This window comes from Podarcis tiliguerta, assembly GCF_965153285.1.
Source record: "Podarcis tiliguerta genome assembly, chromosome: Z".
Classification (NCBI taxonomy): Eukaryota; Metazoa; Chordata; class Lepidosauria; order Squamata; family Lacertidae; genus Podarcis; species Podarcis tiliguerta.
In genome coordinates, this window is record NC_139553.1 from 13,569,997 (window position 1) to 13,597,668 (window position 27,672).

The following is a 27,672-nucleotide window of genomic DNA, read 5'->3' on the forward strand; positions in this document are numbered from 1 at the left end:
AAGTCACCTTTCTCCAAATTTTGTGATGCAGTTCCCCAGCTAACCAATGTTTACAAAAAAAAAATGCACATTAGGAGAAAGTGTGTAAAAATTAATCTATTAGTTAAAATAATACACAAAAGCGCATTATGTTAGAATTTTTATTTTTTTTAAAAAGGGTACATTCATCAAAACTGCATACTAAAATGTGTTTATAATGATATATTTGCACTATAATGCTGGTGAATTTTCAAAAGGGTTTGTTTTCCCAAGAGATCCACAAATTACTTCAGAAATATGGAGAACTGGATGTAAGATTATTATTAAGATTGGAAGAAAGAGTAGCTGAGAGAACCTAAATTGACAGAGCCGTCCATCCCTCTCCCCACCCCCTAATTCCCCCCAAAGTTGTACCACGGTGACACTAATTGCAAGATAACTGAAGCAAACAGGCAGAGGGAAGCGAGGGAACTACATTTCCCATCCTCCTTTGAGGCCCTCAGAAACAAGCAATTGGAAGATTTAAATAGACCAAGCCAGAAGCAACCAAACCTTTTGACTGGTCAAATTGCCCTCCTTTGATGCCTGCCTATTGGCTGCTTGGGCATTGATCAGGTGCCAGACTGGCTGCTGTTACTGTCATTTATCTCTTTCTTCTCTGCCCCTCCTTCTCCAAGCTTGGTGGGCCTGCAAAGTAAACAGCCATGTGCATTGAGCATTCCTATCTCTATATTTAACAGCTGCCCGTCTTACCAGGCTCATGACTTTTGAGGGAGGTGGGGTAGGGGCTGCTCAGGTCTTGGGGAGGGGTGAAAAAAAGAAGAAGTCTGAGGATTCTCTCTCTTTTTCTTTCCCCCCTCCTCTTTAAATTTCTTTTTTAGAGAGACCTGCACCATGCCGGCATCTCAAAGTCGGGCCAGGGCGAGAGACAGGAACAATGTCTTGAACAGGGCTGAGTTCATGTCTCTGAACCAGCCCTTGAAAGGTGCCCAAGAGCCCAGGAGCGCTGGCCGGAGGCAGAACAGCCAGCCCGGCCCCACTCCTGCCCCAAACGAAGGTGCCAAGGAGCGGAGGCAATCTCAGCAGCTGCCTGAGGAAGACTGCATGCAGCTGAACCCTTCCTTCAAAGGAATCGCCTACAATTCACTTCTGGCCATCGACATCTCTCTCTCAAAGAGGCTTGGGGTGTGTGCCAGAAACGCCTCGTCCTGGGGCAATGCCCGCTCCATGATCAACCTCATCGGGATCACCGGGCATGGGATCCCTTGGATCGGCGGCACACTGATCTGTCTGGTGAAGAGCAGCACCCTGGCAGGCCAGGAGGTCCTCATGAACCTACTTTTGGGTGAGTCCCTTTGCACCTTCCCACTTCGTCCTTTCCTTTCGAGGCCTATATCCAGTGGTGCCCGGTGCCCAGTGGGAATGGTGGGGTGGAAGGCAGGGAGCCCGAACAGTAGGTAGAGTCACAGCCCATGACGGGCAGAGCCAACTAATTCTGGTCTGGTCCCCATCCTCCTCCCCACTGCTGAGTTCCACAAAGGCAACCCTGAGACTACAGAGGGGCAAGGTGACAGTCAGCGCTGCCACCACCCTTGGACTGGTTGTGTGTAAGAAGACGGGCAGGAGGGGGCTTGCTGAGGGCAGGCTGAGGTTGGTGGGGCAGTGCCCCATTTGCCCTGATGGACTAGCCTGCGCTGCCCATCGCCTCGGCATGTGGCTTAGGTGGCTTTCTTCCTACCCTCACCTACCGTTCCTTACTGTTCTTAGCTTTTGCTTTCTTGAGCATCTCTTGAAGTCATGGAATAGGGAAGATGGCTTTGGATGAAGACCAACATATTGTCTTAAGGTGTGGTGTAGTGGTTATTTGTAAGTCTGCACCTTTGGAGGCCCACGTGCAGAGCAACAAGTGTCTGGTTTAGCCTCCTTCCATTTCTCTTAAAAGAATATCAGCGTTGGTCTTTGCCCTTTCATGGTGACAGCAGAACAAAAGTAAAATGACGTTCTGACATATATTCTTATTTGTTTGTTTTTTGTGTTGTTGTTGTTTGGCATTGCATATATATCTCACCGGGACGCGGGTGGCGCTGTGGGTTAAACCACAGAGCCTAGGACTTGTCGATCAGAAGGTCGGCGGTTCGAATCCCCGCGACGGGGTGAGCTCCTGTTTCTCGGTCCCTGCTCCTGCCAACCTAGCAGTTCGAAAGCATCTCAAAGTGCAAGTAGATAAATAGGTACCGCTCCGGCGGGAAGGTAAATGGTGTTTCCGTGTGCTGCTCTGGTTCGCCAGAAGCAGCTTAGTCATCTGGCCATATGATCCCGAAGCTGTAGGCCGGCTCCCTCAGCCAATAAAGCGAGATGAGCGCCGCAACGCTAGAGTCGGCCACGACTGGACCTAATGGTCAGGGGTATATTTACCTTTACCTTATATATCTCACCATTTTCCTCAAGGAGCCCAAGATGGTGTACATTGTCCCCCTCCCATCATTTAATCTGCACAACAACCCTGTGAGGTGGACTAGGCTGAGAGGCAGTGACTGGCCCAAGATGAACTTCATGGCTACATGGAGATTTGAACCCTGGTCTCCCAAGTCCGGCACTCTAACCACTACACCACACTGTCTGAAAAGCCTAGAAAGACAGATTCTGTCAGGCTGAACCCACAACCCAACAGGTTATGCCAAGTTGCCACTCATAATCTTGCCAAGTTCTTCTCAGACTCATCCTCCGGCCACTATGTTCTTCCTCTTCATTCTCAGATCTCAATTCTGCAATATGGGTATCAATGATTATACTCAATGCTAGTATAAGCACATAATTTGCATATGTTCCTAACTTTGGGGAAGGGGTCTAGCTCCAGAGGATTTGCATCGCATGAAGTCCAGGTTCAGTCCTGACATCTCTAGGTAGATACGCTGATCTGAAAACCTCAAAAGATGCTGCCAGTCAGGATAGACAATACAGTAGTACCTCGGGTTACAAACGCTTCGGGTTACGCATTTTCAGGTTGAGGACCATGGGAAACCCGAAAGTACCGGAAAGGGTTACTTCCAGGTTTCGCCGCTTGCACATGCGCAGAAGCACTAAATCATGCTTCGTGCATGCGCAGAAGCGCCAAATCACGTCATGTGCATGCGCAGATGCAGCGCTGCAGGTTACGAACGCTGCAGGCTGCAGACGTGCCTCTGTCACGGATTACGTAGAGGGAACCCCAAGGTCTGCAGAATATTTATGGCGGGACACTAAGGGGAGGGAAAAAATACCCCTCTCAAAATAACTGAACAAGAACTGAGTATACTCAGTAGCCACAGAATGCTGACCAACTATGAAAAAGATTGAGAGTGAGAATGGAATGGAGAGCCACAGAAATGAGTATGGCTGGCTGGTACCTTGAATTGGAACCCTCTCCTCTGCAACATCTTGTTGTACCTGACAAGTTTCCATTCTTCAGTGGCTGTCAGGGGTGCTAAAACTGCGTGGTAACTGTACCTGATATGCATGTCAAAGGTCCTACGCTCAATTCTGAGGGCCTCCAGCTAAAACAAGGAAGTGATAGATGATAAAGACCAACCTTACTGTTAACCACATGTGGGTTTTTACTCTAGCTCCACCCTTCCTGGTTTCCATGGCTTTAGCTGTCATATATAACACCATCTGTGAGTGTTTCATGAGGATAACTGAAACATCTTAGACCAGCCTTTCCCCAAGCTGATTATCCCCCAGCCATTTCAGACTACAGCTCCCATCAGTCCCAGGCTCCACCTCTGAGCCATAGGCTCCTCCCCTTTAGTCTCAAGAGTCTGAGCCACAAAAGGCCTAGCAAGCCCATCTCAGTTATCCTTTAAATAGGGTAAACCATTCAGAGGTTAAAGGGAGTTCAGGGATTATCATCCCGTTAGGCATCTGGCTTCCCATCTGGGCATCTGGTTGGCCACTGTGAGAAGAGGATCTTGGTTCCAATGGGCCTTTGACCTGTTCTAGCAGCCAGGCTCTTATTATGTTAGTATAATAGTGTGTGAAAACGTGTTGTTGTTGGGTTGTATACAACTAAGTTCTGATCAGAGTAGACCCATTCAAATTAATGGAACTAAGTCATGCCCATTATTTTCAATGGGTTTCAAATGAGTAGGACTAGCACTGGCTATAACCTATTATTATTATTATTATTATTATTGGTGGGTGTGGGTGTGGGTGAAGGTGCTCACCAATACACCACCACCTTTTCTTTTGCTACTCATGGCAGCCATTTTGGATGGGCACCCACAGCACTTTTAACAAAAGTACCAGTACCTCATTTCTAACCATAAAAAAAAATCAATCCTCCTCCTTCTCCATCTTTGACCTTTCTTAGCACGCTTCAGAGATGTCTCGAAATATCTCCAGATGGGTCATTCCACATCAGCTCAACGCAGTCATGCCACCCACCATCCCGGATTTTGATGAAACTTGGTGTACACCCTTCCCTTATGCAATCAAAAGTTTCTGATGGTAAAAATTATTGCAAAGATTTTTTTTTAGATTGATTTCACGATATAGCTAATTTTCATAGTTTTAAATACCCCAAAACTGAAAAACAAGTATTCACTTTTTGGAGGAAAACCCTGTAATAACCAATATTATTTTAGATTTTAAGAGGAACAACTTTGTTTCATTAATTTTTTCTTTTACACCTATGGATTGTAGGAAAGTTGTACCCAGTAGCCATTTCCTCCCCATGATGTCCAAAAAACGTAAAATTCTGTTACAAGACATAAGAGACCCATAAATTTTATTCTATGTTGAGAAACAGCATGTCTTTGCAATAATTTTCACCATCAGAAACTTTTGATTGCATTGTGCCCTAATGCTGAAAATTTAGGTTTTCTAAACCTAGTTTTTCTACCAAAAAAGCTATATTTATACATTTTTTAAAGCATTCATAAAATCTTTTGCATGCTGGTGTATTTTTTCCTGAAATCCTCATCATGTTATTGATCTCTGTGTAAAATTTCAAATTGATCTGATCATTGCTTATGGAGGAAAAAAATAAAATGCACACAAGGCCGAGGATCTCAAGAGGGACAGAAACACAGATTTCACGAAACTTTGAAGTGCTATAAAATTAAAACCGTTTGAGACAGAGGAAAAAAATTAAGGGGGTTTCTTTCAACCATAAGGGAAGGGTGTACACCAAGTTTCATCAAACTCCGAGACGGTGGGTGGCGAAACCCTTGTTTTTTTGCGCTGATTTGATGTGGAATGACCCAGATATTTTTTGCCATAAGCCACCTCCTCCACCCTTTGGTCCTTTTACTGTACTATCTCTGAAGCCCACTGAGGGCAGCTTCTGAATTTCGACAGTGAGGGTGGGAAGGGGAGGTGTTCTTGGTGGCTACCTCTCCATTTTGAGAAGCTCCCCACCACCATCATTGCGCATGTGTAAGGTAAAAGTAAAGGACCCCTGGGTGTTTAAGTCCAGACTATGGGGTGTGGCGTTCTTCTTGCTTTCAGGCCAAGGGAGCCGGCATTTGTCCACAGACAGCTTTCTGGGTCATGTGGTCATCATGACTAAACTGCTTCTTCACAACGGGACGCGGTAACAAGTGTCAGAGTGCACAGAAACGCAGTTTACCTTCCTGCCGCAGCAGTACCTATTTATCTACTTGCACTGGCATGCTTTCAAACGGCTAGGTTGGCAGGAGCTAGGACCAGTGGCGTAGCTCACCACTTGAGTGCCCAGTGCAGTGCGCGCATCCTGCACCTGAGGATGGAGCGAGCCACCCATGGGGGTGGGGCGAGCCAAGGCAGGGCATGTTGTGTGGAGCCTCTCGCTGTAGGACGGCTGAGGCAGTGGGCAGACACAAGCCCTGCACTGCTCGAAAAAGCAGCGCAGAGCTTGCAGGCAGTCCGCTTGCCGCCTCCCCCTCAGGAGAGACGTGTGGCTCAGGCACACTGCAGGCCCTGTGGTGTGGCACCCAGTGCCCCCGCCTCACCTAGCTACCAGTGGCGTAGGAAGGGTGTGTCGTGGGTGCAGGAGTTTTTTAAAAAAATATGGTTGTGAGCCCTAATTTTATTTTATTTTTAAAACACATATTTTTGCCATTTTGTCACCCCCTCAGTGATGATACCCGGGGCAGCTTGCACTCACCACACACCCCTTCCTACGCCAATGGGTGGGACAAAGCAATGGAAGCTCACCCCATCACACAGATTTGACCCGCCAACCTTCTGACCAGCAAGCCCAAGAGGCTCAGTGGTTTACACCACAGCGCCACCCGCGTCCTTGCATGTGTAGACCCAGCATCAAACCTTGAAATGGCTGGGCATCTGCCGAAGGACCACACCCCAGGAAGAGGTGTGGCAAGAGGCACATAGACCTGCTGCACTGAAGTCTCTTTTACAAGAGCCCTGCAAAACCACGAGACAACACAGCACATTTGCCAAGTCTCAGAATTTTGGAAGCCCTGTAGAAACTATTCTAGCTGTGGTTAGTGTGCATTAGTGTAGCTAAGGGCGTGTGGGAAGGGTGGTCCACATTGAGCGGTAGGCTTACCCAGATGGCCCAAAGCTCAACATGGGACACGGGTGGCACGCAGCCTGCATGCCCGCCAGCCACTGCCTCCACTTGGCTGTGACTGCCTTCCAGCGGGTCCAGTACTGCCAGAAAAAAGCAACACAGGGTGTGGCGCCAGGAGGGCACCCAGGAGGGATGCGGTTGGTGTGCGCTGGCCTGCAGGTTTCCCTCCCCAGTCCCAGTTGCCTGGGCAGAGGTGGCAGCAGCACCCTGATACCTGCTGGGCTGTGCTTGGTGGACGGGCATTGCCAAGATGGAGCAAAACGAGGCTCCGCCAGGCCCCATGAGTGCAGTTACAAAATCAGGATGGTCCAGGGCTTGGCTCACTCACCCCTCCTCCATGGATGGATCATCCCACCCCCTTGGGCAGTGCGTGCGTGCGTGCCCCCACGAGCACCCAAATGGGTTGCTACATTGCTATTAGTGTGGTGGACCAGAGGGAAGGGCTGCAGCTCAGTGACAGAGCATCCCATGTTCAATCCCTAACTTCTCATGTTCAGAATATTGAGGACTGGGCTCTTGGTTTATTTTTAAATGAAGGACAATAGCTCAGTGTTGGGGCATCTGCTTTGCATGCAGAAAGGTCCCAGGTTCAATCCCTGCCATCACCAAGTGGGAAAGTCCATTGCCAATCAGTGTAGACCAGGAGTAGCCAACATGGTATATTCCAGGCATTATGGACTACAACTACCATCAATCCTAGCCAACATAGCTAATGTTCAGGGGTGGGAGGAAATTGTATTCCAAAACGCACAGAGAGCACGTTGGCTACTGTCCAGTGTGGACAGCCTTGCACTAGATGATCTGACTTAGAATCAGTTCCTACATTCTTAAAGCTCACTGGATAATCCTGGGCTGATCACCATCTCTCAGCCTAAGCTACCTCACATAAGGTGGCCTGTTTTGCATTGTCAAAAAATGAGAATTAGCACCACCAAAAAACAGAGGGCAAAGGGGGGGGATGCCAATTTGCTTCAAATCTGCACATGGTAATTCATATGTGTAGGTGGAAATCTAACAGCCCTCCAAAATAGAGGAGAGCAATGGCTATCTCTAACCTCACAGGGTTGCTGTGAGAATGGCCTTTGCCATGCAGCCCTCACCTGGGCTGCTGCCACCGCCCTCAACTTCTTAGGGCGGCATAACTACCCTCTGCTGATCTTAACCTCCAGGGAGGGTATGTAGGGTTGGTCTCCCAGATATTTGAGGCCTCAGTTGTTTAGGGCTTCAAGCACTAACTAAGCACCTTCACTTGAGCCTGAAAATAATCTGGCAACCAGTGCAACTGTTTTATGAGGTATAAATGGAAGACCAGCCAGTAACCTAACCACTGCATTTTGGTCCAATTGACATTTCCAAGTTGTCTTCAGATAAAGAAATGATAGATATCCTCTTGGGTTGGATCTCAGGGTTAAGTTGGCAAAGGAAAGAATGAGGGAGGTGAGTACATTCTGGTTGCTGTTGTGGGCTTGTCTCAAAAAACAGCACACCCACCAGCTTTTATCATGGCACTTTCATAATTATTGTTGTTGTTGTTGCTATTTAATTAGTATGTGACGTAGTGCCAAAGCGGGCTTCTAAATAGACTGAAAAACAGTTTCTATCCAAGAGCTGTGGCCTTTTTGAATGCTGTAACTCGATAGTGTGACCTGGGAGTTTGATGGGTGTTGGTGTGGGTGTGGCTGGAATGTGGTTTGTTTGGTTGTTGTTGTTGTTTTGCTTTTGTTGTTTTTAAGGGATGGCATCCAATTTCGTTGCACTTGTGCAATGTTGCACTTGTGTAATGACAATAAAGAATCTATTCTAAATGATTTACAAAGTATAAAAGCTTGTAACACAAATATTAAAATATAAATACTGTACCGTATTTTTCGCCCTATAAGACGCACTTTTTCCCCTCCAAAAATGAAGGGGAAATGTGTGTGCGTCCTATGGGGCGAATGCAGGTTTTCGCGGAAGCCTGGAGAGTGAGAGGCGTCGGTGCGCACCGACACCTCTTGCTCTCCAGGCTCCAGGAAGCTATCCGCAAGCCTTGCGCACCTGGGGGGAGTTCCCCTGGGCGCGCAAGGCTTGCGGGCGGCAGCCTGCAGCGCGGAGCACGGGGCGCCCTTCGGAGGACGCCCCGTGCTCCGCGCAAGCATCAGCAAGCCTTGCGCACCGGGGGAGAACTCCCCCCCCGCGCGCAAGGCTTGCGGGCGGTAGCCTGCAGCGCGGAACACGGGGCGCCCTTCGGAGGACGCCCCGTGCTCCGCGCAAGCGTCAGCAAGCCTTGCGCACCGGGGGAGAACTCCCCCCCGCGCGCAAGGCTTGCGGGCGGCAGCCTGCAGCGCGGAACACGGGGCGCCCTTCGGAGGACGCCCCGTGCTCCGCGCAAGCGTCAGCAAGCCTTGCGCGCCGGGGGAGAACTCCCCCCGGTGCGCAAGGCTTGCGGGCGGCAGCCTGCAGCGCGGAACACGGGGCGCCCTTCGGAGGACGCCCCGTGCTCCGCGCAAGCGTCAGCAAGCCTTGCGCGCCGGGGGAGAACTCCCCCCGGCGCGCAAGGCTTGCGGGCGGCAGCCTGCAGCGCGGAACACGGGGCGCCCTTCGGAGGACGCCCCGTGCTCCGCGCAAGCGTCAGCAAGCCTTGTGCGCCGGGGGAGAACTCCCCCCGCGCGCAAGGCTTGCGGGCGGCAGCCTGCAGCGCGGAACACGGGGCGCCCTTCGGAGGACGCCCCGTGCTCCGCGCAAGCGTCAGCAAGCCTTGCGCGCTGGGGGAGAATTCCCCCCCGCGCGCAAGGCTTGCCGGCGGCAGCCTGCAGCGCGGAACACGGGGCGCCCTTCGGAGGACGCCCCGTGCTCCGCGCAAGCGTCAGCAAGCCTTGCGCGCCGGGGGAGAACTCCCCCCCGCGCGCAAGGCTTGCGGGCGGCAGCCTGCAGCGCGGAACACGGGGCGCCCTTCGGAGGACGCCCCGTGCTCCGCGCAAGTGTCAGCAAGCCTTGCGCGCCGGGGGAGAACTCCCCCCGGCGCGCAAGGCTTGCGGGCGGCAGCCTGCCGCCCGGCGCATGGGGCGCCCTGAAGCAGAGCGCCCTCGCGCCGGGCAGACATCGGCCAGCCCCACAAGCTCGGGGGACAGCGGGGAGGCGCAGCGCCGCCATCCCGCTCCTCCCTGACCTGGTTTTGGGGGGGAAATAAAGGGGAAAAAATTTTTCCTTTATTTCCCCCCCAAAAAAGTAGGTGCGTCCTATGGGACGGAGCGTCCTATGGGACGAAAAATACGGTACTTGTAATTGAAATACACAATGAAACAATCCTGTTAAAATAAACAAGCATAATTATAGATATAATGAAACTATCCCATTAAAACAACACAGCATGTCAAATGGGAGGATCAAGTTCTGATATCCAGAGAATGCCCCTGTAAATAGGTACATCTTCAAAGCCAGCAGAATGCCAATAGTGATAGGGCTTCTTATATTTCAGTGGGGAGTGTGTTCTGCAGCACAATGGAAAAGCCAACAGCAGAAAAACCTGCTGTTGTGTTTCCATAAGCTAATAACTACCAGGCCTTGGCGAAACTAACCAGCTTCCAATTGTAGTATCGCTACGCTTAAGGGTGCAGAGCCTAAAAGGTGTAGCATGGCTTGGGATGCTAGGCCTGACCCTGGACACCAAAAGGCTGCCATTGCAATAGGTTTACCCTGACCTTTGGGGCCTCTCTGGTTCTTCTGATGGTAAATTGTTTTAGCCCATTTCAATACTGTGTTTTTATATTGCTATGAAAGGCAGGTAAGGAATTCAATAATAAAAACATAACAAGCATGATGTAGTTCATGATGTTGCAGATTCCTCCCTGCATTGCGGGCATTTGAACATGCGCTGATTAGCCTAGCCACCCATCTGCCAGTCATCAGATGCCAGGATGGGTCATAGGATCCATTGCACAACCATTGCACAACTTCTTCTTTTTTAAATGTATTTTTATTAAAGATTTCTTGGTTTACAAAAGTATGTGCAATGTCTCTTTTTTTCAAGTTGCATTTTCTACAGATCAGTTTCATTTGTTGAGACATTAGTGTTACATTAGGAAGAAAAGAGGGAAAGAGGTGGAGGGGGAAATGGTGAGTGGGGTTGGGGTTGGGTGGTGATGTTTCTATTTTACTTAATGTATGTGTGGGGTTTTGTGTCGGCATTGCTTGTGCAGGTTCTCTTCGCTATTCGCTTGTGTTCCTTTGGTTGTGAGAGAGGTTGGGTTTGGCCTAGGGTGTGGTTGTTTGTTTGTGATTGGCTGTGGTGAACTTTGTTTTCATGTTTGAGTGGGGTGGGTTAGCCATATTGATTTGTATGCTGTTGGTGGATTCTTGTCGTTGTTTTGTTTGGCTGTGTATGTGATGAAGAGGAGCCATACCGGGGTAAAGGTGTCTTCTGTTTGTCCCTGTGTCAGTTTCAGTTTATTGGTTAATTTTTCTAGTAGGGCTGTTTCCCATACTATTTGGTACCATTGGTCCATGCTTACTCCTGACAGGTCTCTCCAGTGTCTGGTTATGATGTTTCTGGCTGCTGAGAGTAGGGTGCACAACCCACTCTGAAGCTTTGACAGAGCAAAATGGATCCATTTGCTGGCTCCAAAACACCCTAGAGCTGTTTCTGTGATTATAGCTTCAGAGTTAGGTCCTGACATCATCCCACGAGTGTGAAACATTGCATCAAAACTAACCCTGTATAAGTTTCAAAATCCAGGCCTTTCAACCTTATTATGCACATGGGGGGGGGGGCTGTTGTTCTGGTGCTTTGCCGCTTGCTTGTTGTCGTGGCAATATGGGCCAATATGACCTGCAATGCAACCTGATACGGAAGGTTTTGTGTAGCCACCTCCTTGCACCAGACAAGTGACTCTGACCTGGTTTGAACTCGCTTTGCAGGGAGAAATTTATTGCTTTGTGTCCATTGCATTGCAGGCAAATTGGATGCTGAATTTCCAGGATTCAGGTGTGCCTGTATTCAGGGGGGCTAGGTTACATGGCCTGTGACGGGATCTGGTGGGACACTGTTGCTTTGGGAAATGAAAAGACAGATTGTTTTAGCTTGTCCACTTTTGGATTTTGACACACCAGGCAAAATTTCTGATGCAGTCACTGGGCTGAGAGCCAACCTCTGGCTCAGCCTTTGCAGCCAGGCTGTTGAAAAAAGGATGGGATTAGAGAATGGCTGGAGATAGTGTGCTCTCCCCCCCCCCCCCGCCCTCTCTCTCTTTCTCTCTTATATATCCTCTGTTCTAGGGGGGAATGTCAATCAACCCAATCTGAGTTGGAAGCCCCATTAGCAGAAGATACGAGCCTGTTCTCTTTCTTTCTCATCTCCCCTATGTTGGTGGAGTGGTAGTCAACCTAATCTAAGGAGGCTAACCTACTGACCATTAGCTTAGTAGGTAGCCCAACACAAGTTTCATTGGCTGCGTTAAAACATAATAAGCCAGACTTGCTTATTGCTGCTCCAAGCCACAGTCACTAGCTAACCTTAACTTGTGATTTGTTGTCGGCTTGCTGACTGCAAGAAACAACTAACCACACTCCCTAGGTCAGATGTTATAGCAAGGCATTGTTTCTTGGTTTATTAATTCCACCAGCAGCAAAATCTCAGGTAAAAAAACCACAGGGCTTTAACTAACTAAATTCTACTCAAAGTAAGCCCATTGAAATTAATAGGCCTAAGTTAATCATGATTATACATTTCAATAGGACTATGGGATAAGATGTTGGATAAAACCCATAAGTTCAAAAAATAGGCACAGTGCAGTATGATCCAGTGTGGTGTAGTGGTTAGAGACTAGAGCCTGGGAACGAACAGGGTTTGAATCCCCACTTTGCCATAAAGCTCACTGGGTTACCTTGGGCCAGTCCCTGCTGCTGATGCTAACCTACCTCACAGGGTTTTTGTGGGGATCAAATGAGGAGGAGGAGGAGACCCATGTATGAAAGGTGGAATATAAAAGCAGTGAATGAATGATAAATAAATTTGCCTGCTAGAGTTGTGCTTGTTATGGGGATAACATTCTGCTCAGAGTTAGACCCATCAATGAATCTGTCAGTAATTGCCATTATTTTCAATGGGGTTACTGTTAATAGAATGAGGATTGTATACAGCCCATAGTTTCTAGGTTACTTTTTATACACTGAAAAGTAGAAGAGATTTGTGCCACCTGTGTCTTCATGACTTTACCAGCCATTGCAGCATTTGCCACCCTCATCTCAGAACAGTAACAACCAACACATTTTAGGAAAAGGCCGATGAGAGGCAAGGGTAATGAATGGTCTAGAATAAATGTGAGTGATACACATCTAGCATTAAACTGTTCCACGCATCTTTATGACTGCATTTCAATAGCAATTTCCATAACACTTTTATTTTATGTGTGCCTAAGCATGTGTGCTCTCTGTTGGCGGTTGGGACACTGTACATAAAAACTCAATAATTCTCAAGTATCAGAAATCAATTTCAGAATAATTATTTCACACAGCTCTCTTCCTCTATGGTGATAACATAAATTCTTCTGCAGTAAGATGTGGGTGAATATACTGTGTGATATCATACACAGAATTATGGAAGGGAGCTTCTGAGATGGTCAGTGATGTGCATTCATGTTTCATCCTTGGCCCCTTCATTGTTAGATTTATAAACGCAAGCAGGAAGATGTGCTTAATACCAGGCAACACTACACACACACACACACACACACACACACACACACACACACTTTCTGGGCTTCGCTTGACCTGCTGTGATCTCGGTAGGTGTGCAGTGATGTGGGATAAATTCCAAATGTTGTGCAGGCTGAAGAAGAGGCAGGCAGGGGCTGAGAGAGGGAATGCTTCCTCTTCTTCTCCTGGAATATGACGTCCCAACTCCTCACAGCCTCGGGATGTGAATGAGAGTATCTATTGCCATCAAAGATCACACCACGAATCTCACTCTTTTCTGTTCTCCTTGGAAGCTGCGGTAAACACCTCGCCCCAAGTCCAGGAGATGATGCAGGCTGCTTACATTCCCTCTCTCTCTCTCTCTCTCTCTCTCTCTCTCTCTCTCTCCTGTCTCATCTGATGTATTAAATGCACTGACAAAGAGCAAACTGTGTCTGACTAGGACTGTCTTTGTATAAATAGGAGGAGCTCCTATTTTACTGCCACTGTAACTTGCACTTAGGGAGGGATGAATCTGTCAATTTCAGTTTGTCATTTTTTCCAGTCTTAAATACAGTTAATAGAGTTCTTTAGGCTGCATTTTCTGATTTTTAAACATATATTTTAAGAAATCCCCATGAAAATTCATCACCATTCTTGTGCAAGTTTTATCAATTAATCACATGTTTGCAGGCAAATATATGCATTTTTGCAAGCAATTTCCTCAGCGTAATGCACTTCTTAAAAAGCTACTTGCGCTGATATATGCATTTTGATGCACATTTCCCACTAATGTGTGCATTTTTGTACACACTGCTTGGGTGGAGAACTGCACCACTAAATTTAGAGAAGTGCAAATTTCAAAGGGCAGCCATGTTTCACTTCACACATTGGTTGGCAAAGTGTGAATTAAGTCATTTCTCATTAAAATGCAGACAAAATAAAATCTCTCCACTATCCCTGCTTGTAGCATAATAATGTTTAATCACCACCACTGCCATGATTCAAGACTCACAATTCACAACTTTGCTTGTGTCTTCTATTTGCAATTCTTTCTCTCACTCGCATCCAACCATTTGCACTGTTTTGCACATCCACTGTTTCACATGGACACTGTTCACTCAACAGCTTAAGAACTGACTTGTCATCCTATTGTTTCCTTTCTGTATCTGCTGTTTCTGTCTCCTTGGCATTTTGTGTGTCCCTATGTTGAAAATAACTTTTGAGCAGGTGGAGTGTTTGCAGACATTCCATAGCAGGCTCAGGCACTGGCTAGACTGGTTTGGTTCAATCAGCTGAAGCCAGAGATCTTGTAAGGCACAGTTGGTACGGCATCTACTTTGCATGCACAAGATCCCAGATTCAGTCCTAGCATCTCTGGATAGAACTGAGAGTGTCACCTGCCTGAAACCTTGGAGAGCAGCCAGTGTAGCAATACTGAGCTAGATAGAACAAGTGGTCTCACTTAGTATAAGACAGCTTCCTAGACTGGTATTATTGTTATTACTACAGGCAGCAACCATTTTGCATGGAGGTTCCATTCCTGGGGGACGTGGGTGGCGCTGTGCTCTAAACCACTGAGCCTTGGGCCTGCCGATCGGAAGGTCAGCGGTTCAAATCCCTGCGGCGGGGTGAGCTTCCATTGCTCAGTCCCAGCTCCTGCCAACCTAGCAGTTTGAAAGCATGCAAAAAAAAAAAAGTGCAAGTAGATTAACAGGTACCGCTCCCGCGGGAAGGTAAACAGCATTCTGTGCGCTGCTCTGGTGTCAGTGTTCCGTTACGCCAGAAGCGGCTTAGTCATGCTGGCCACATGACCCAGAAAAACTTTCTGTGGAGTGGACAAATGCCGGCTCCCTTGGCCTGTAAAGCGAGATGAGCGCCTCAACCCTAGAGTCATTCGCGACTGGACTTAACTGTCAGGGGTCCCTTTACCTTTCTTCCATTCCTAGACTTCGCATACATCAGCAGAGCACAAATAACACCCGCACCCATTCCACCCTTTTCCGGGTCCAAAAGGAACCCAACGGTCAGCAGTCGTGTGTCAGCTGGACATGTGCAAAACGGTCGCTGTCTGTAATTTTGTTTCTCTTGTCAAGGCTAACTTGATTATTGTTTTCCTTTGGCTTTTAGGAAATATGCAAACCAATTTTGGGGGTGGGAAAGGGAAATCTGTGTGTTCTGTTCTTTACTTTAATAACAGATAGGTAGGTGCCTCTGCAAACATAGTCTTGCCCTAAACTGCTTGGGACCAGGTTGTGTGAAGAACCACCTGCAGCACTCTGAGCCTGCCTGGCCTTTAAGACTGGCCACTGGTAATATCCATCAGGCAGGGACGTTTCAGTGGTCGTTCTGTTTTTGTGGAACTCCTTCCATGGGAAACATGCTTGGCTTCCTCACTGACTGATTTTACATGGACTGCACTTCTGATTTTGTGTTGTGAACCTCTCAAGAACCTGAAAGGCGGTTTTAACATTTCTGAAATAAATTATTATCCTTAGCCACCTTGCTGCTTTATCACAAGAGGTTGCCTAGTGACCACTATAGGCCTACTAGCCTGTCCCCCCCAAGTGACTGGAATTTTGAGGCCTAGCAACCATTGTAGGTCCATCAACTGCTGTATCAAATGGCTGAAATACTGAGGTCATACCAGTTGCCTAGTGACTACTATAGACCCACCAGCCTGTCCTCCAACCCAAAGTATCAAGGTGGTCATAGCATCATAGCAATATAGAATTGTAGAGTTGGAAGGGACCCCAAGAGTCAACTGGGCCAACCCCTTGCAATCCAGGAATCTGTAATGCAATAGATGGTGAAAATATGTGTCAAAAACTAGATCCTGGACCAATGACCATTTAGTGCAGTGGCTCATAGAGTCTGGTAGTGAGAGCTGTGAGGCAGGCGAGGAAGTGACTGGTTAAGATTTAACTTCAGCTGTGAATTCAGGAAATTTTAGGCCAGGGCTGGAAAACCTTTAGCCCTCCACATGTTGCTGGACCACAGTTCTCATAATCTCTAACCATTGGTTGTGCTGGCTGGTGCTGATGGGAATTGGAATCCAACAACACCTGGAGAGCCACAGATTCCCCAGATCTGCTTTATGCCCCATTTGCAAAATTGGTTAATAACACAGATCTACCATAGGGGTCCCTTTACCTTTTTACCATGCAGGGTTGTCATAAAAGTGACAGATCATTGTATGCAAAGCACTTTGAATGCTCAGAAAGCAGCATAGAAATGCCTTCACATGGGAGGTATGTGTCATGTTCGCCAAAATCAGGGCATCAAAGGTCAGTAGTTATTTTCAGTACCGAGTTACCAGAGCCAGCCTCAGCAGCTGGTACCCTTGTGCAGCTACTAGCGCCTAAGTGCCTTGGTAGGACTCAGGTGTGACACTCGGCACTCCCACTCCCTTAGTGCTTTGGCCCTCCAGATGTTGCTAAACAAAAACTCATTAGCCCAGCAAGCATGGCCAGTGGTTAGGGATGAGGGAGTTGTCTTTCAGCAACATCTGGAGAACTAAAGGTTCCCCATGATAGCAAAGTCACTTAAATAAGGTTGAAGGAGTCCAGAGAGAAAAGTCTTGACAATACCTTACTGAGGAAATTGAGCAGGGGTGGGGGAACCAGGGGTGTTTTGTCCTTCTTACTTCAGGCTTTGAAATAACAGGGCAATGTACAAGCATACAGAAGTAAAACTCCATTGGAACCACACAGCCAGGCAAAGCACAATGCTACCTTAATGAAGATCATCCCACTATTCAGGGTTACTAATCAGTACCCCCACCTGTCTTCCTCTTCGCTAGTTTTCTTTAATATCAGCAGAGTTAACCCCTTGGTGAATGATCTCTGCTGCGGGACTTCCAATGCCCCACAGGTGCTCTCAAGAGATTATTTGTTGGCGCATTGTGGGTCATTAAAATGCTGGGTGGTTCACCTGCCACCGAGTGGGATGCTGCTGCCTGCCACTACAGTTAAGCCCACCTTGGGGTACAGTGGCATGAGGGGCACACCAGATGGCACACTGCCTGTGCAGGATGCTCCAAGCCAGAGCCAGTGCTGTGAAAGATTACAGGGAACGGCTGCACCTCCACTTCTTTCCGCAGCCCCCTTTTCCATTTATATTTCCACCCTGGTGTGAAATGTGATTTGCCTTAATAGCAACCCTTCCAGGCAGAACTTAGCAGGTATGAACGATGGCACGCCAGCTGAATCCAGAACGGAGTGTGGATAAATGTTTCTGTGATTCAGCAGAGCTATTGGTGCCGTCAGCACTTAAAAGCATCTCCTGCGGGGGGGGGGGGTGGTTTGACTATAGTTGAAGTCCCACCTCCAGTTTGTGACCTTGGCAAGGTACCCCTGCAGGGAATGGGGGGACAGACAGAAAGGTTCCTCCCCCCACCGAGAGTGGTTTTGCAGCTGCAAGGAAGAGACTTCACCCGAGGGGGAACCCGTACGCATCTATAGCCTGCCTGGCCCTAATGCGACTTGACAGAAACATGAGCTGAGAGAAGAAAGGAAGAATGGAGAGAGGAGAATTCAGGATATTTCTTGAAAGCTGCTGAAGAACTAGGTTTTTGGGTGCGGGGCAGGGGTGTCAAGGAGAACAAGTCTAAAAAAACCTTTTCTTTTTTTTTTCTTTTTTGCTGAGAGAGAGAACACTGGATGCCAGGGTTAAATGCTAAAAATGGAACTTGGGGGACCTTGTCTACACAGTGCTCCCAAAAATATTGTGGTCTCACACTCTTAAGGCTTGAAACATGCCTTGGTGCTCATGGCAGACACACCATGTACCTTCTAAGAGCACATAATGAACACTACATAGGAGTTCATTGATGGAGGCCAGCTAAAAGGCAAATATACCGATGGAGAATAGCTAAACGGAGCTTCCATGTTCAGGCACAGTATACCTGAAGGACCAGAGGCTTTCAGTAACCATCAGAGCAGCTTAGTTCTTTCTCGCTCTACTTCTGGGGTGGGGAAATTTTTTTGCTTTGAAGGCTAGGTCCTTATCAGCATTGGCCTTGCAGTTCAAATTTGACAGGTAGATGGGATGGCCCACTTGTCAGTCACACAGCGTCATTAAGAAACCATGAGATTAACAGGTGGGCCGTCCCATCCGCTTCTCAAAATCCTTTTCACAGGGTCCCAAGCCTGTGTACTTCCTAGAGGCATTGAAATGGCTACGTCTGGTTTGCCACAGTGAGAACAGGATGTTGGAGCAGATGGGCGCCAGGCCTCATCCAGCAGGGCTTGTCTTACATTCTTGTGCTGCTGGGGAGAAAATTCTGTGCTTGGTCTGATCCAGCATGGCAGCACCTGCATAGTTACGAAAATGTCCCTTTTCTAGTGAGCTGTGCTGAATTGCTTATTCTACAACATCAGAGCAGTTATCTAATGCAGCAGGCTTGGTTTGTTCATCAATCATTGTGCATCTCTAGGGAACTCTGCAACTACTCTCTGTCTTCCTCTGCATTCTAAAGACCTTGCTGCTGATTGCCAACTTATTATTTTTTATTGGGCTATGCTCCTCTGTCTTTAATAGCAGCATGGCATGCCAGAAAATTAAGGAGACGAAGCTTTTCCTGTATAGAGAATGAAGTCTGGGAAGAGATTCAGTTGCTCAGTTTGTATTTGCTGGGCAACTTTCAAAGGCAGAGGAGCAGGGCCCAGGGGGGAAAGCTGGCCACCAACCTTCTATCTATTAATGTTTAGGGCTGAAAGCAGAGCTGGGGGAAATTCGGCCCTTGGGTCTAAATGCAGCTCTCCAGGCCTCTCCATCTGCACCTCGGGACTAACCCAGGTTACATCTCCTCAGCCACAAACCCTCTCCCGAAACCACATCCCCCACCAGATCTGCTCTGCAACCTCCTTGTTACAACTAATTCTATTTCCACTCCTGTTACTTTACAATTTATTCCTTGAATATGTAAGGAAAGATGTTGGAAGAGAGTCAACGGGAGGCTACTCTCTCAGGATGTTCCCAAACTGGCACTAATATAATAAAATGCTAAGCAGAAAATCAGCATCCCTGTGTAAGATCTATTTCCACCACTCACCCTCCTGATGAGCTTTGTCTCTCCAGAACAGCTGCAAAGTTGCTGCGTTTCGCAGCAATCTGGGAAGAAGCCACACTAAAGTAATTGGTTCAGAGATACAAATTGCCTTTGCTCACAAGGGCACAGTGTGCAAAAAGAATGGAGGGTCTTGGGTCAGCCAGCCATTTTACTCGTTAGTCCTAATCATCTTGGACAGGGGAGTCTAACATATCTTATACTTCTCATCTCTTCCTTGACCCCATACCTCATCATCTTTTTTGATGATTTAGCTTATGAGGCGGTTTATACCCACTCACACACTTTAGCCCCCATATCCGTTAAATATTGTGGAAAGCTGTCTGTATGCTGTGCAATCTAGGCACCTCTTAAGATATCATAACCACATTTTCTGTGATGTTTCCTGAGATCAAGGAGCAGGTTTTTGTCTATGTTTGGATATGATTGGATGCCATCATGAATCAAGATGGTGGACTGAAACTTTCAAAACAGCACTGATCTTAACCAAATATTGCATTACAGTCCTTGAAATCAAGGAGCAGGTTTTCGTTTATATTTGGATACAATGCACACCATTTTGAATCAAGGCGGGTGGCCAACAGGTTTTCAAAACTAATGTTTGGTTTCTTACCATTCCCAAGCAACTCCATGGATTAGGCTACTAATACCTATGGGCATGACCTCTTGTTTAAATAATAGCCCTTTTTTCCCTACTGTGAAATGTGTGTCTATGGTCACCTCCAGGTGATCTCTTTATTGGGTATTCATCTTGATTTGTTTCCACAATGTTTGTGGGGAGGTTAGATGACACCGGCTGTTTACTGAGCATTTATTTATTTAGAGCACTTATACCCTGCTCTTCAGCCAAAAACGCCCCCTAGAGTAGCTTACGTAAAATTAATTAAAGCAGGACAGTGCCTGATGGACCTGGGCTTTCGGCAAAGAATGAACCCTGCTTCCTATCTCTCCCAGTCAGGCAGAGAGCATTCATTCTAATTTGTCTGCGGGGAGTTTATACTGTGCTGTGTTGTTATCCCACATATTCCAATGCATTTCCCCTTCACCTTCCTTATCACAAAAAGTCCAATCTGGGAATGGAATGCCAAGTCAACTTTAATTGCACAACTTGGACCTGCCGAAATGTGACTGACTCCCATCTGAAAATAGCAGCCGCCTGGAAGTGTGCGCTCTCTCACAATCTCAATCTCTCCCTCTATCATGCATCCAGACGGCTGACTTCTATTTTTATGAAATCATTGTTCCACCGTATGCTGCATGGGGAATTACAGTTAACCTTTTGAATTTTAAGGGTGTGGGGGGTATAGGAAAGAGGAAGAAATCTGAATTAGTTAAAGGCAAGCTTAACTAATTCTCACTTTCCAAAACAATGCACAAACTGAAATGCAGCCTCTGTTTGAAATTTGCACTTCCCCAAGTTTTGCAATGCAGTCCTCCAGCCAAGTAACACATACAAATATGGATTTACTGGGGTAAAGTGTGCATATAAATGCATATGTTAGTGAAACTAGTCTACAAAGGTTATATTACTGGAAATTTATTTTCAAAAATGTATGTGGCTGGTTAAAATGCATACGAAAATGTGTTTATTAGGGTAAATTCACTAAAATGTGGATGAATTTTCATAAGGACTTTATTTTCCCCCTCTCCTGCAAATTAACATAGTAATATGGAGAACTGAACTGGAAAAAAATGAGAAGCTGCGAGAAACCGAAACAAGCATGTTTGAAATTGACATACAGCTCCTTTTGTGTGTGTTCATTTTTTAGTGTTTCAGTCACACTAGTGGGCACAACACAGCTGTGTGGGTGGGAAAGAGATGGTGCATCTGAGCATGCCATTTAAAAATAGCAACACTATCATCTATCATTCTACTCCATTTTAAAAAAATACACAAAAGCCCCTTTTAAACTTAGGCACTGCTGTCTGATGTTATCAGTAGGGGTGTGCTCAAGGGCCTGTGCGTCGATACAGCCACCTAGCAATGATACCTAGCGTGTCATTGCACACATCAAACCCATGCCTCTTAAAAAGACAGAAGAAGAGTGCCAGGGAAGCCTTCAGCCTGCCTGGTCCCCTCTAGATGTTTCAGTCTACAATTCCCTTCAGCTCCAGCTGCATTAAGATGATCTACACCTGCAGAGATGGTTCTGCTTTTCTGCTCTACCACCAAGCAGCCAATTAACATTTGTATTTTACAAATGAGAAGCACTGAGACTGAGAGATTTTGCGCACACACACACCAAAATTGCTAGAAATTTTACTTGCCATTGTTAAAACTACTGGGAATCAGGAACACGTACTGATCTCCTGCAGCAAATCGCATAGGGTAGAACTCAAATCTAGCTCCTGCATACCCCCACCCATTTTTATTAGGAAAGCAGAAAGGTGCCTTGCAGCCAGCAAGTTAATCCATTGCCCCATCTAGCTCATTATCCTCTCCAACGAGTAGCATAGTTCTCCAGTGGCTTAGACAAGAGGTTTTGCCTATCCTATCTGGAGATAGCATAGAATTCATCCTGGGACTTTCTGCGTGCAGAATATGTGCTCTGACACCGAGTTGCGTTCTGTCACCTTCAACAACTGGGGCAGGGAAGAGGAAGATTATTACCCCATGGGATTCAAAAGCAATGCAGACAGTGTCTGGCCCTGGAATATCCCAGTGGCTCACAGTGACCCTGCCCTATAGCTGAAGCGATTGGGGCAGGCAGTCCAGGCAGCCGAAGCCTTGGTTGTTGGTATGTAGGCCACATAAGGAAACTTGAGCCTTTACTCACAGAGTGACGGCACCAATTGTATCTATTTCTGAAGGCCTTGTGCCCCTGACAGGCCTGATTTGCTGTTGCCGCCGAACCTTCCCAGCGATTTGGTGAAACAGGGACTCCGGCTGATTAGAAACACCAGAACGTTTATGCCCCTGAACGATGTGCCATGACACAGGCTAATTGGAGGCTGAAAGAAGAGTGCCCAAGGTTACTCTAGTGGGTCTGTGGTGAATGTGAGACTCTTTGTGTGGGCATAGGTCTCTTGAAGGCCTTAAGTATAGAGAGCCTGTGTGGAATAGGGAGCAGAGCAAGTGTTTCCAGCCTTTTGGGGCCTAGGGCTATGTTTGGAAGCTCAGGGAACTCCCCCAGGCACCACAAAATACCCATTTCTCAGAAAGAGAATCAAAGATGTTCAGAACCCCAACTTCCTCCGAAAAAACAGGAAAAATATCTACACAGTACACTCATACCCATACAAGTCAAATCCTTTCTGTTTTTAAAAAATGTGATGGGTATGGGGCTTTTGTGGGCACCAAGGACATGTCTGAGGGCACAATAGGGTCCCCAGGTGCTACACCGGGGGTCCCAAGAGCTAGAATGTCAAACTAAGACAGTGGGTGCCAGGGTTCAAATCCCCACTCAGCCATGTCACTCACTGGGCCACCTGGAGTCAGCTTCTATATTCCTCAGCCTACCTTACTTCAGCACAAACTTTAGGAATTACTGGTCTACGTTGTCTAAACAGACCTTTGGCAACCATCTTCCAAAGCCAAGCTACCTTTTGATTGACTGTCATTATCTTGTCATCGCTCCCCAACAATATTTGACAGGTGCATGTCTCTTATATAATTCTGTTTATATCCCACTTTTCCTTCAAAGTGGGCTTTTGCCAACATGGCATGCATGATCTCCTCATCTGTTATACTCTCAACAATATTGTGATGTAAATCCAACTGAAAAATAGTGGTTGGCCCAAAGGCACACAGTGAGCTTCATGGCTGAATGGAGTTTTGAACCTGGGTCCCAGTGCTATCATGGCACTATGTAAAAACTAAGCCCTACTTACACACTCAAAAAGTAAACATTTTCATGGTGTAAGTATGCCTTTCAGATACACACACACACACACACTTCAGCTGGAAGTCTGAGAGCGTTGCTTTAAATGTTTCAAGTGAACAAAATACTAATCAGAGGAGGCTGCTTGTTATTTGATGGTTACTAATGGTGGGTGAATCTCATGTTCCCATTTTTATGTTCAGTTTGCCGCATTTCTGAAGCAATCTGGGGATTACTATTTTTAAGTCACAAAAATTCACCAGCATTTTAGTAGTCATTGCTCCTAATAGACACATTTTTATATGCAATTTTGCAAGCAATTTCCCCTAATGCAATGCATTTTCATATGTTATTTTCACTAATATATGCATTTTTATGTACAATGCTGTTTGCTTTTTGGTCAAAGAACCACATTGCAAAAATCTGGAGAACTTCAAATTTCAAAGAATATTTGTGTTTTGGTTTACATATTATTTGAGGCAAATTACGTAGGTTTGCATTAAAATGTGAACATTTTTTGTTAGCCTTTATTTTTCAGTTTAGGGAAATGCTTGTAGCAAAGCATCACCATCTACCCCCTCACCCACCACGAAACACTTCATGCATATGCAGTGTGAATTATAGTAAAATATTAAGCAGGTTTGGATAACACTTTTGTTTTCATTATACTGTACCATTTATGCGCCTTAACTGCCTTAACAGGTTCCCAGAGTGAACTGTGGGTAGCCAGTGGTTAAAGGGTTACGCTGTGTTTTCTCGAATGTATTTAATAAACATGTACCATACAGTTTCAAAATTGCCTTCTGTCTTCCGTGTCTCTTAGTGCATTAAAATGTGAAATGAAATGAATTTCTACCCTAATGGTTACCACTTCAGATAATTATTTTAACCTTTTGCCTCAGACAGCTCGTCTCTCTAATTCTCTGCCTTGTTTTCTCTCTCTTCTGCTCCAGCCTTATTTCTGGACATCATCATTGTGGCTGGCTTACAGAAGATGGCCAAGCGAAAGGGCCCGTATGACGTAAGCCCAGGCCTGTTGGACTACTTGACCATGGACGTCTATGCTTTTCCAGCAGGACACGCCAGCCGAGCTGCCATGGTATCCAAGTTCTTCCTCAACCATCTGGTCTTAGCTGTACCGCTCCGGATCTTAATTGTGATCTGGGCCTTCTTGGTGGGACTTTCCCGGATCATGGTTGGGCGGCACCATGTCACCGACGTCCTTTCTGGATTCGCGTTTGGCTATTTGCAGTTTAGGCTGGTGGAGGTGATGTGGATGTCTTCTAATACTTGCCAGATGTTGATCTCCATGTGGTGAAACAGCAGCAACGCACTGTCCTTTCCCCCTTATTTTTACATAATGAAGACTTGAATACACTTTTTAAAAAGTGAAGGATTTCGAAAACGAAACATGGTACACAAACCTCCACATGCTGGGAATGAGTATCAACTTCCACCAGGGTGGTGAAGACCTGGTTGCATCTATTATAGCACAATGTCTTGGGATGATTTCTTGCCGGTTGTGCTGCCAAGACCCACTGCTACATTTCGCCATGTTTTCTTGACTCCCAAGTGGATGGAAAATTAATTTGGTTGTAGGGAGAGAACACAATTACATTCTGTTGCTGTTTGTTTGTTTAGATGGCACGCTCTTGACACTGTTGGAATGCCTACCCCTTGTTGTTGAATGTGGTTGTGCATTGATTTTCTTTTGTGGAGGCCAGGAAATTTGATGTGAAGTGAATTATAAGGTTGCAATCTGGAGCTCTATTATTCAGTCCCTAAGTCATACTCAGGGTAGGCCCACTAAAATCAATTGACTTAAGGTCCTCATCTACACTAAGCGTTTTAAAGAAGGACTGTGCCCACCATGGCTTACCCCTATAAATCCTGGAAATGTAGTTTGTTACGGTGCTGAGAGTTGTTAGGAAACCTTTGTTGCCTTCATAGAACTTCAGTTCCCAGAGCTCGCTGCGAAGAGGGATGGACTGTTTAACCACCCTGGGAAATGTGGCTCTGTGAGGGGAATAGGGGTCTCCTGATAACTTGCAGCGGCTTTAACAAACCACATAATTCTTTAGGGGAAGCCATGACTTTTTAAAATGGCATGACACTGTTTTAAATGTATGCAACTTCATCACATCCAGCAATTTCAATGGGTCTACTCTGAGTAGGGCTAACACCAGCTATCTCTTAAAATTCCTTAAAGCAGCAAGATCTGAGGGCATTTATTTGCTCCTGTTGCTGTAATTAGCATGATTCTAATTTTTTCTGCTCAGCAGACTACAGATGGGTGACACTAGGGTGGCTACTTAACATAACACCGAAGAAAAGAGGACACAGATTCACATAAAATTTGCATGTACCACTTCATATGTATGCATGCAAATATAGTGAATATGGTTATAATTTAAATAGAAATACACAGACAGAGACTAGGTGACCTGCTTGTCTCAGGGTTAGCCATTGATGGATGGCTTCAAGGTGCTGGCCAGGATGATGGGAGTTGTACAGTGGTGCCCCGCAAGACGAATGCCTCGCAAGACGGAAAACCCGCTAGACGAAAGGGTTTTCCGTTTTGGAGGTGCTTCGCAGGACGAATTTCCCTATGGGCTTGCTTCGCAAAACGAAAATGTCTTGCGATTCCTGGGGGTTTTTTTCCGCTCCCCACCCCCTTTTTCTAAGGCACTAAGCTGCTAATAGCCTTTTAGCAGCTAATCCGCTAATCCCTTAAGCCTTTAATAGCCGCTAATAGCCGCTAAACCGCTAATAGCGCTAATCCGCTAATGGGCTTGCTTCGCAAGACAAAAAAACCGCTAGACGAAGAGACTCACAGAACGGATTCTTTTCGTCTTGCGAGGCACCACTGTAGTCCAAAACATGTGGATGGCACCAGCTTGGTGAAGAGTGAAGTAGGTTAGTGCTGAGTGAAACCATGTCTGCCTTACTTCTTGCTGCCTTGAGCAATTTAAACCTATGGTCCAGAATCCCAGATTGCAACTGTCACTCTCCCACCCTCTGCTGCAGTGAATTGCAATTCTATTTGGGTTACTTGCATCCATTGTCCCTCATGCAAGCCAGGCACAGAGCCAGAAATTAACAAATAATAAAGGATATGTCAAGTTTGGCAATGGGTTTCTTCCCCCCTTAATTCAATTAAGTATTTAAAGTCTTCCAAGGAGTAACCGTTAGGATGGTGGATGCATCAGTGGCGGAACATCTGCTTTGCATGCAGAAGGTCCCAGGTTCAGTCCCCAGTGGCATCTCCAGGTAGGGGTGGGGGAGACTTCTGCCTGAAACCCTGGAGAGCCTCTGCCAGTCAGCACAGGCAACACTGAACAAGATGGGCCATTGGTCTGACTCACCTTTGTTTCCAGGTTGGTGTTGCAGGATTGAGACCTAGTGCAACCCAGAATGTGGTGAGAATGCATTTTAAAGACAAGGCGGATGTCACATCCCAGAATCTACAGGCCAAAAGGGAGAGGGGGTTAGCAGACCCACCAAGTGCCCCTACTTTCCAGGGACATCCCTGATTGAGAGAAGCCGTCCCAGAATGTCCCGCTTTTCCTTAGGACATCCCTATTTTCATTGGAGAAATGTTGGAGGGTATGGAGTTATCCAGTTCCCCAAGCCATCTGAAGGCAATCCTGTTTAGGGAAGTTTTTTTAAAAAGATATTTCATGTTTTATTGTGTTTTTATACATTGGAAGCTGCCCAGAGTGGCTGGGGCAACCCAGTAAGATGTGTGGGGTATAAACAGTAAAATTATCATTATGGAATGGGATGTCCTGATTTTCATCAGAGAAATGTTGGAGGGTATGAGTTAGTTGAGAGTAAAAGGTAACCCACTGGGGATCAAATACGGTGAAACTGTCCAGAAATTACACACAGTGCAAGAGCGGCTTCAAATCTCCACCAACTTCCAAGAGTTACTTCACACATTTAACCTCAGAGGTGTGGCACTTTAGGCTGGGGGCCAAATGTGGCCCACTGGCTCTTTCTATCTGGCCTGCAGGCCTTTCCCAAGCCACATTCCTCACCACCCCTCTTTACCTGGCTAGCGTATATCCTGAAACACTGGTGATTTTTCCTTGCATGCTTGGATCAAGAATCGAGAGTGTGTGTGCACACATATGCACATACACATGTGTAGAAACTAGCCTACTGAACAAAGGCAAAAGTTATATTCATTGCTCTACCCACTTTTGGCTTTGGTCTTGCCCACCACTGGCATGTGGTCCCAGAAGGTTACCCCGATGGGAAAGTGGTGCTTGGCTTGAAAATGTCCCCTACCACAGTGATAAGATATACACTGGCTTGGCTAACAACCTTTATAGGCAATGCCTGTTGAGGTAGGTGCAGGTAGATTTTTAGCTGTGGCTGTTTTGTGATTGTTTGTTGTTGGGTAATCAATGCGAGAAGCAAATAAATAGAAAATCTATCCCTGGCATACAAGTTGCCCTCTCCCCAGGAAGTCACCAGAGAAGCACTAGCTTGCAAAGCAGACAGAAGGAATCCTATTGCAACCGAGACGCAGGAGGGGATCCTATGTGGCTTCTCCTGCCAAAAAACAGCCACCACTGCTGGGACTCTTAAGC

At 46.6% G+C, this 27,672-nt stretch overlaps 2 protein-coding genes across 2 annotated transcripts in view; both read left to right on the plus strand.

Moving 5' to 3' along the window:
- LOC310669594 (uncharacterized protein) overlaps nucleotides 1–27,672 on the plus strand; it is a 570,356-nt gene that overhangs the window by 282,229 nt on the left and 260,455 nt on the right. The gene's annotated exons all lie outside the window — the stretch shown is intronic.
- On the plus strand, nucleotides 487–26,205 carry PLPP7 (phospholipid phosphatase 7 (inactive)). Its single transcript, XM_083424048.1, has 3 exons — nucleotides 487–1,324; nucleotides 24,028–25,590; nucleotides 25,947–26,205. Exons 1-2 carry the CDS (start codon nucleotides 874–876, stop codon nucleotides 24,390–24,392), a joined length of 816 nt encoding a protein of 271 aa, XP_083280174.1. The 5' UTR covers nucleotides 487–873; the 3' UTR covers nucleotides 24,393–25,590; nucleotides 25,947–26,205.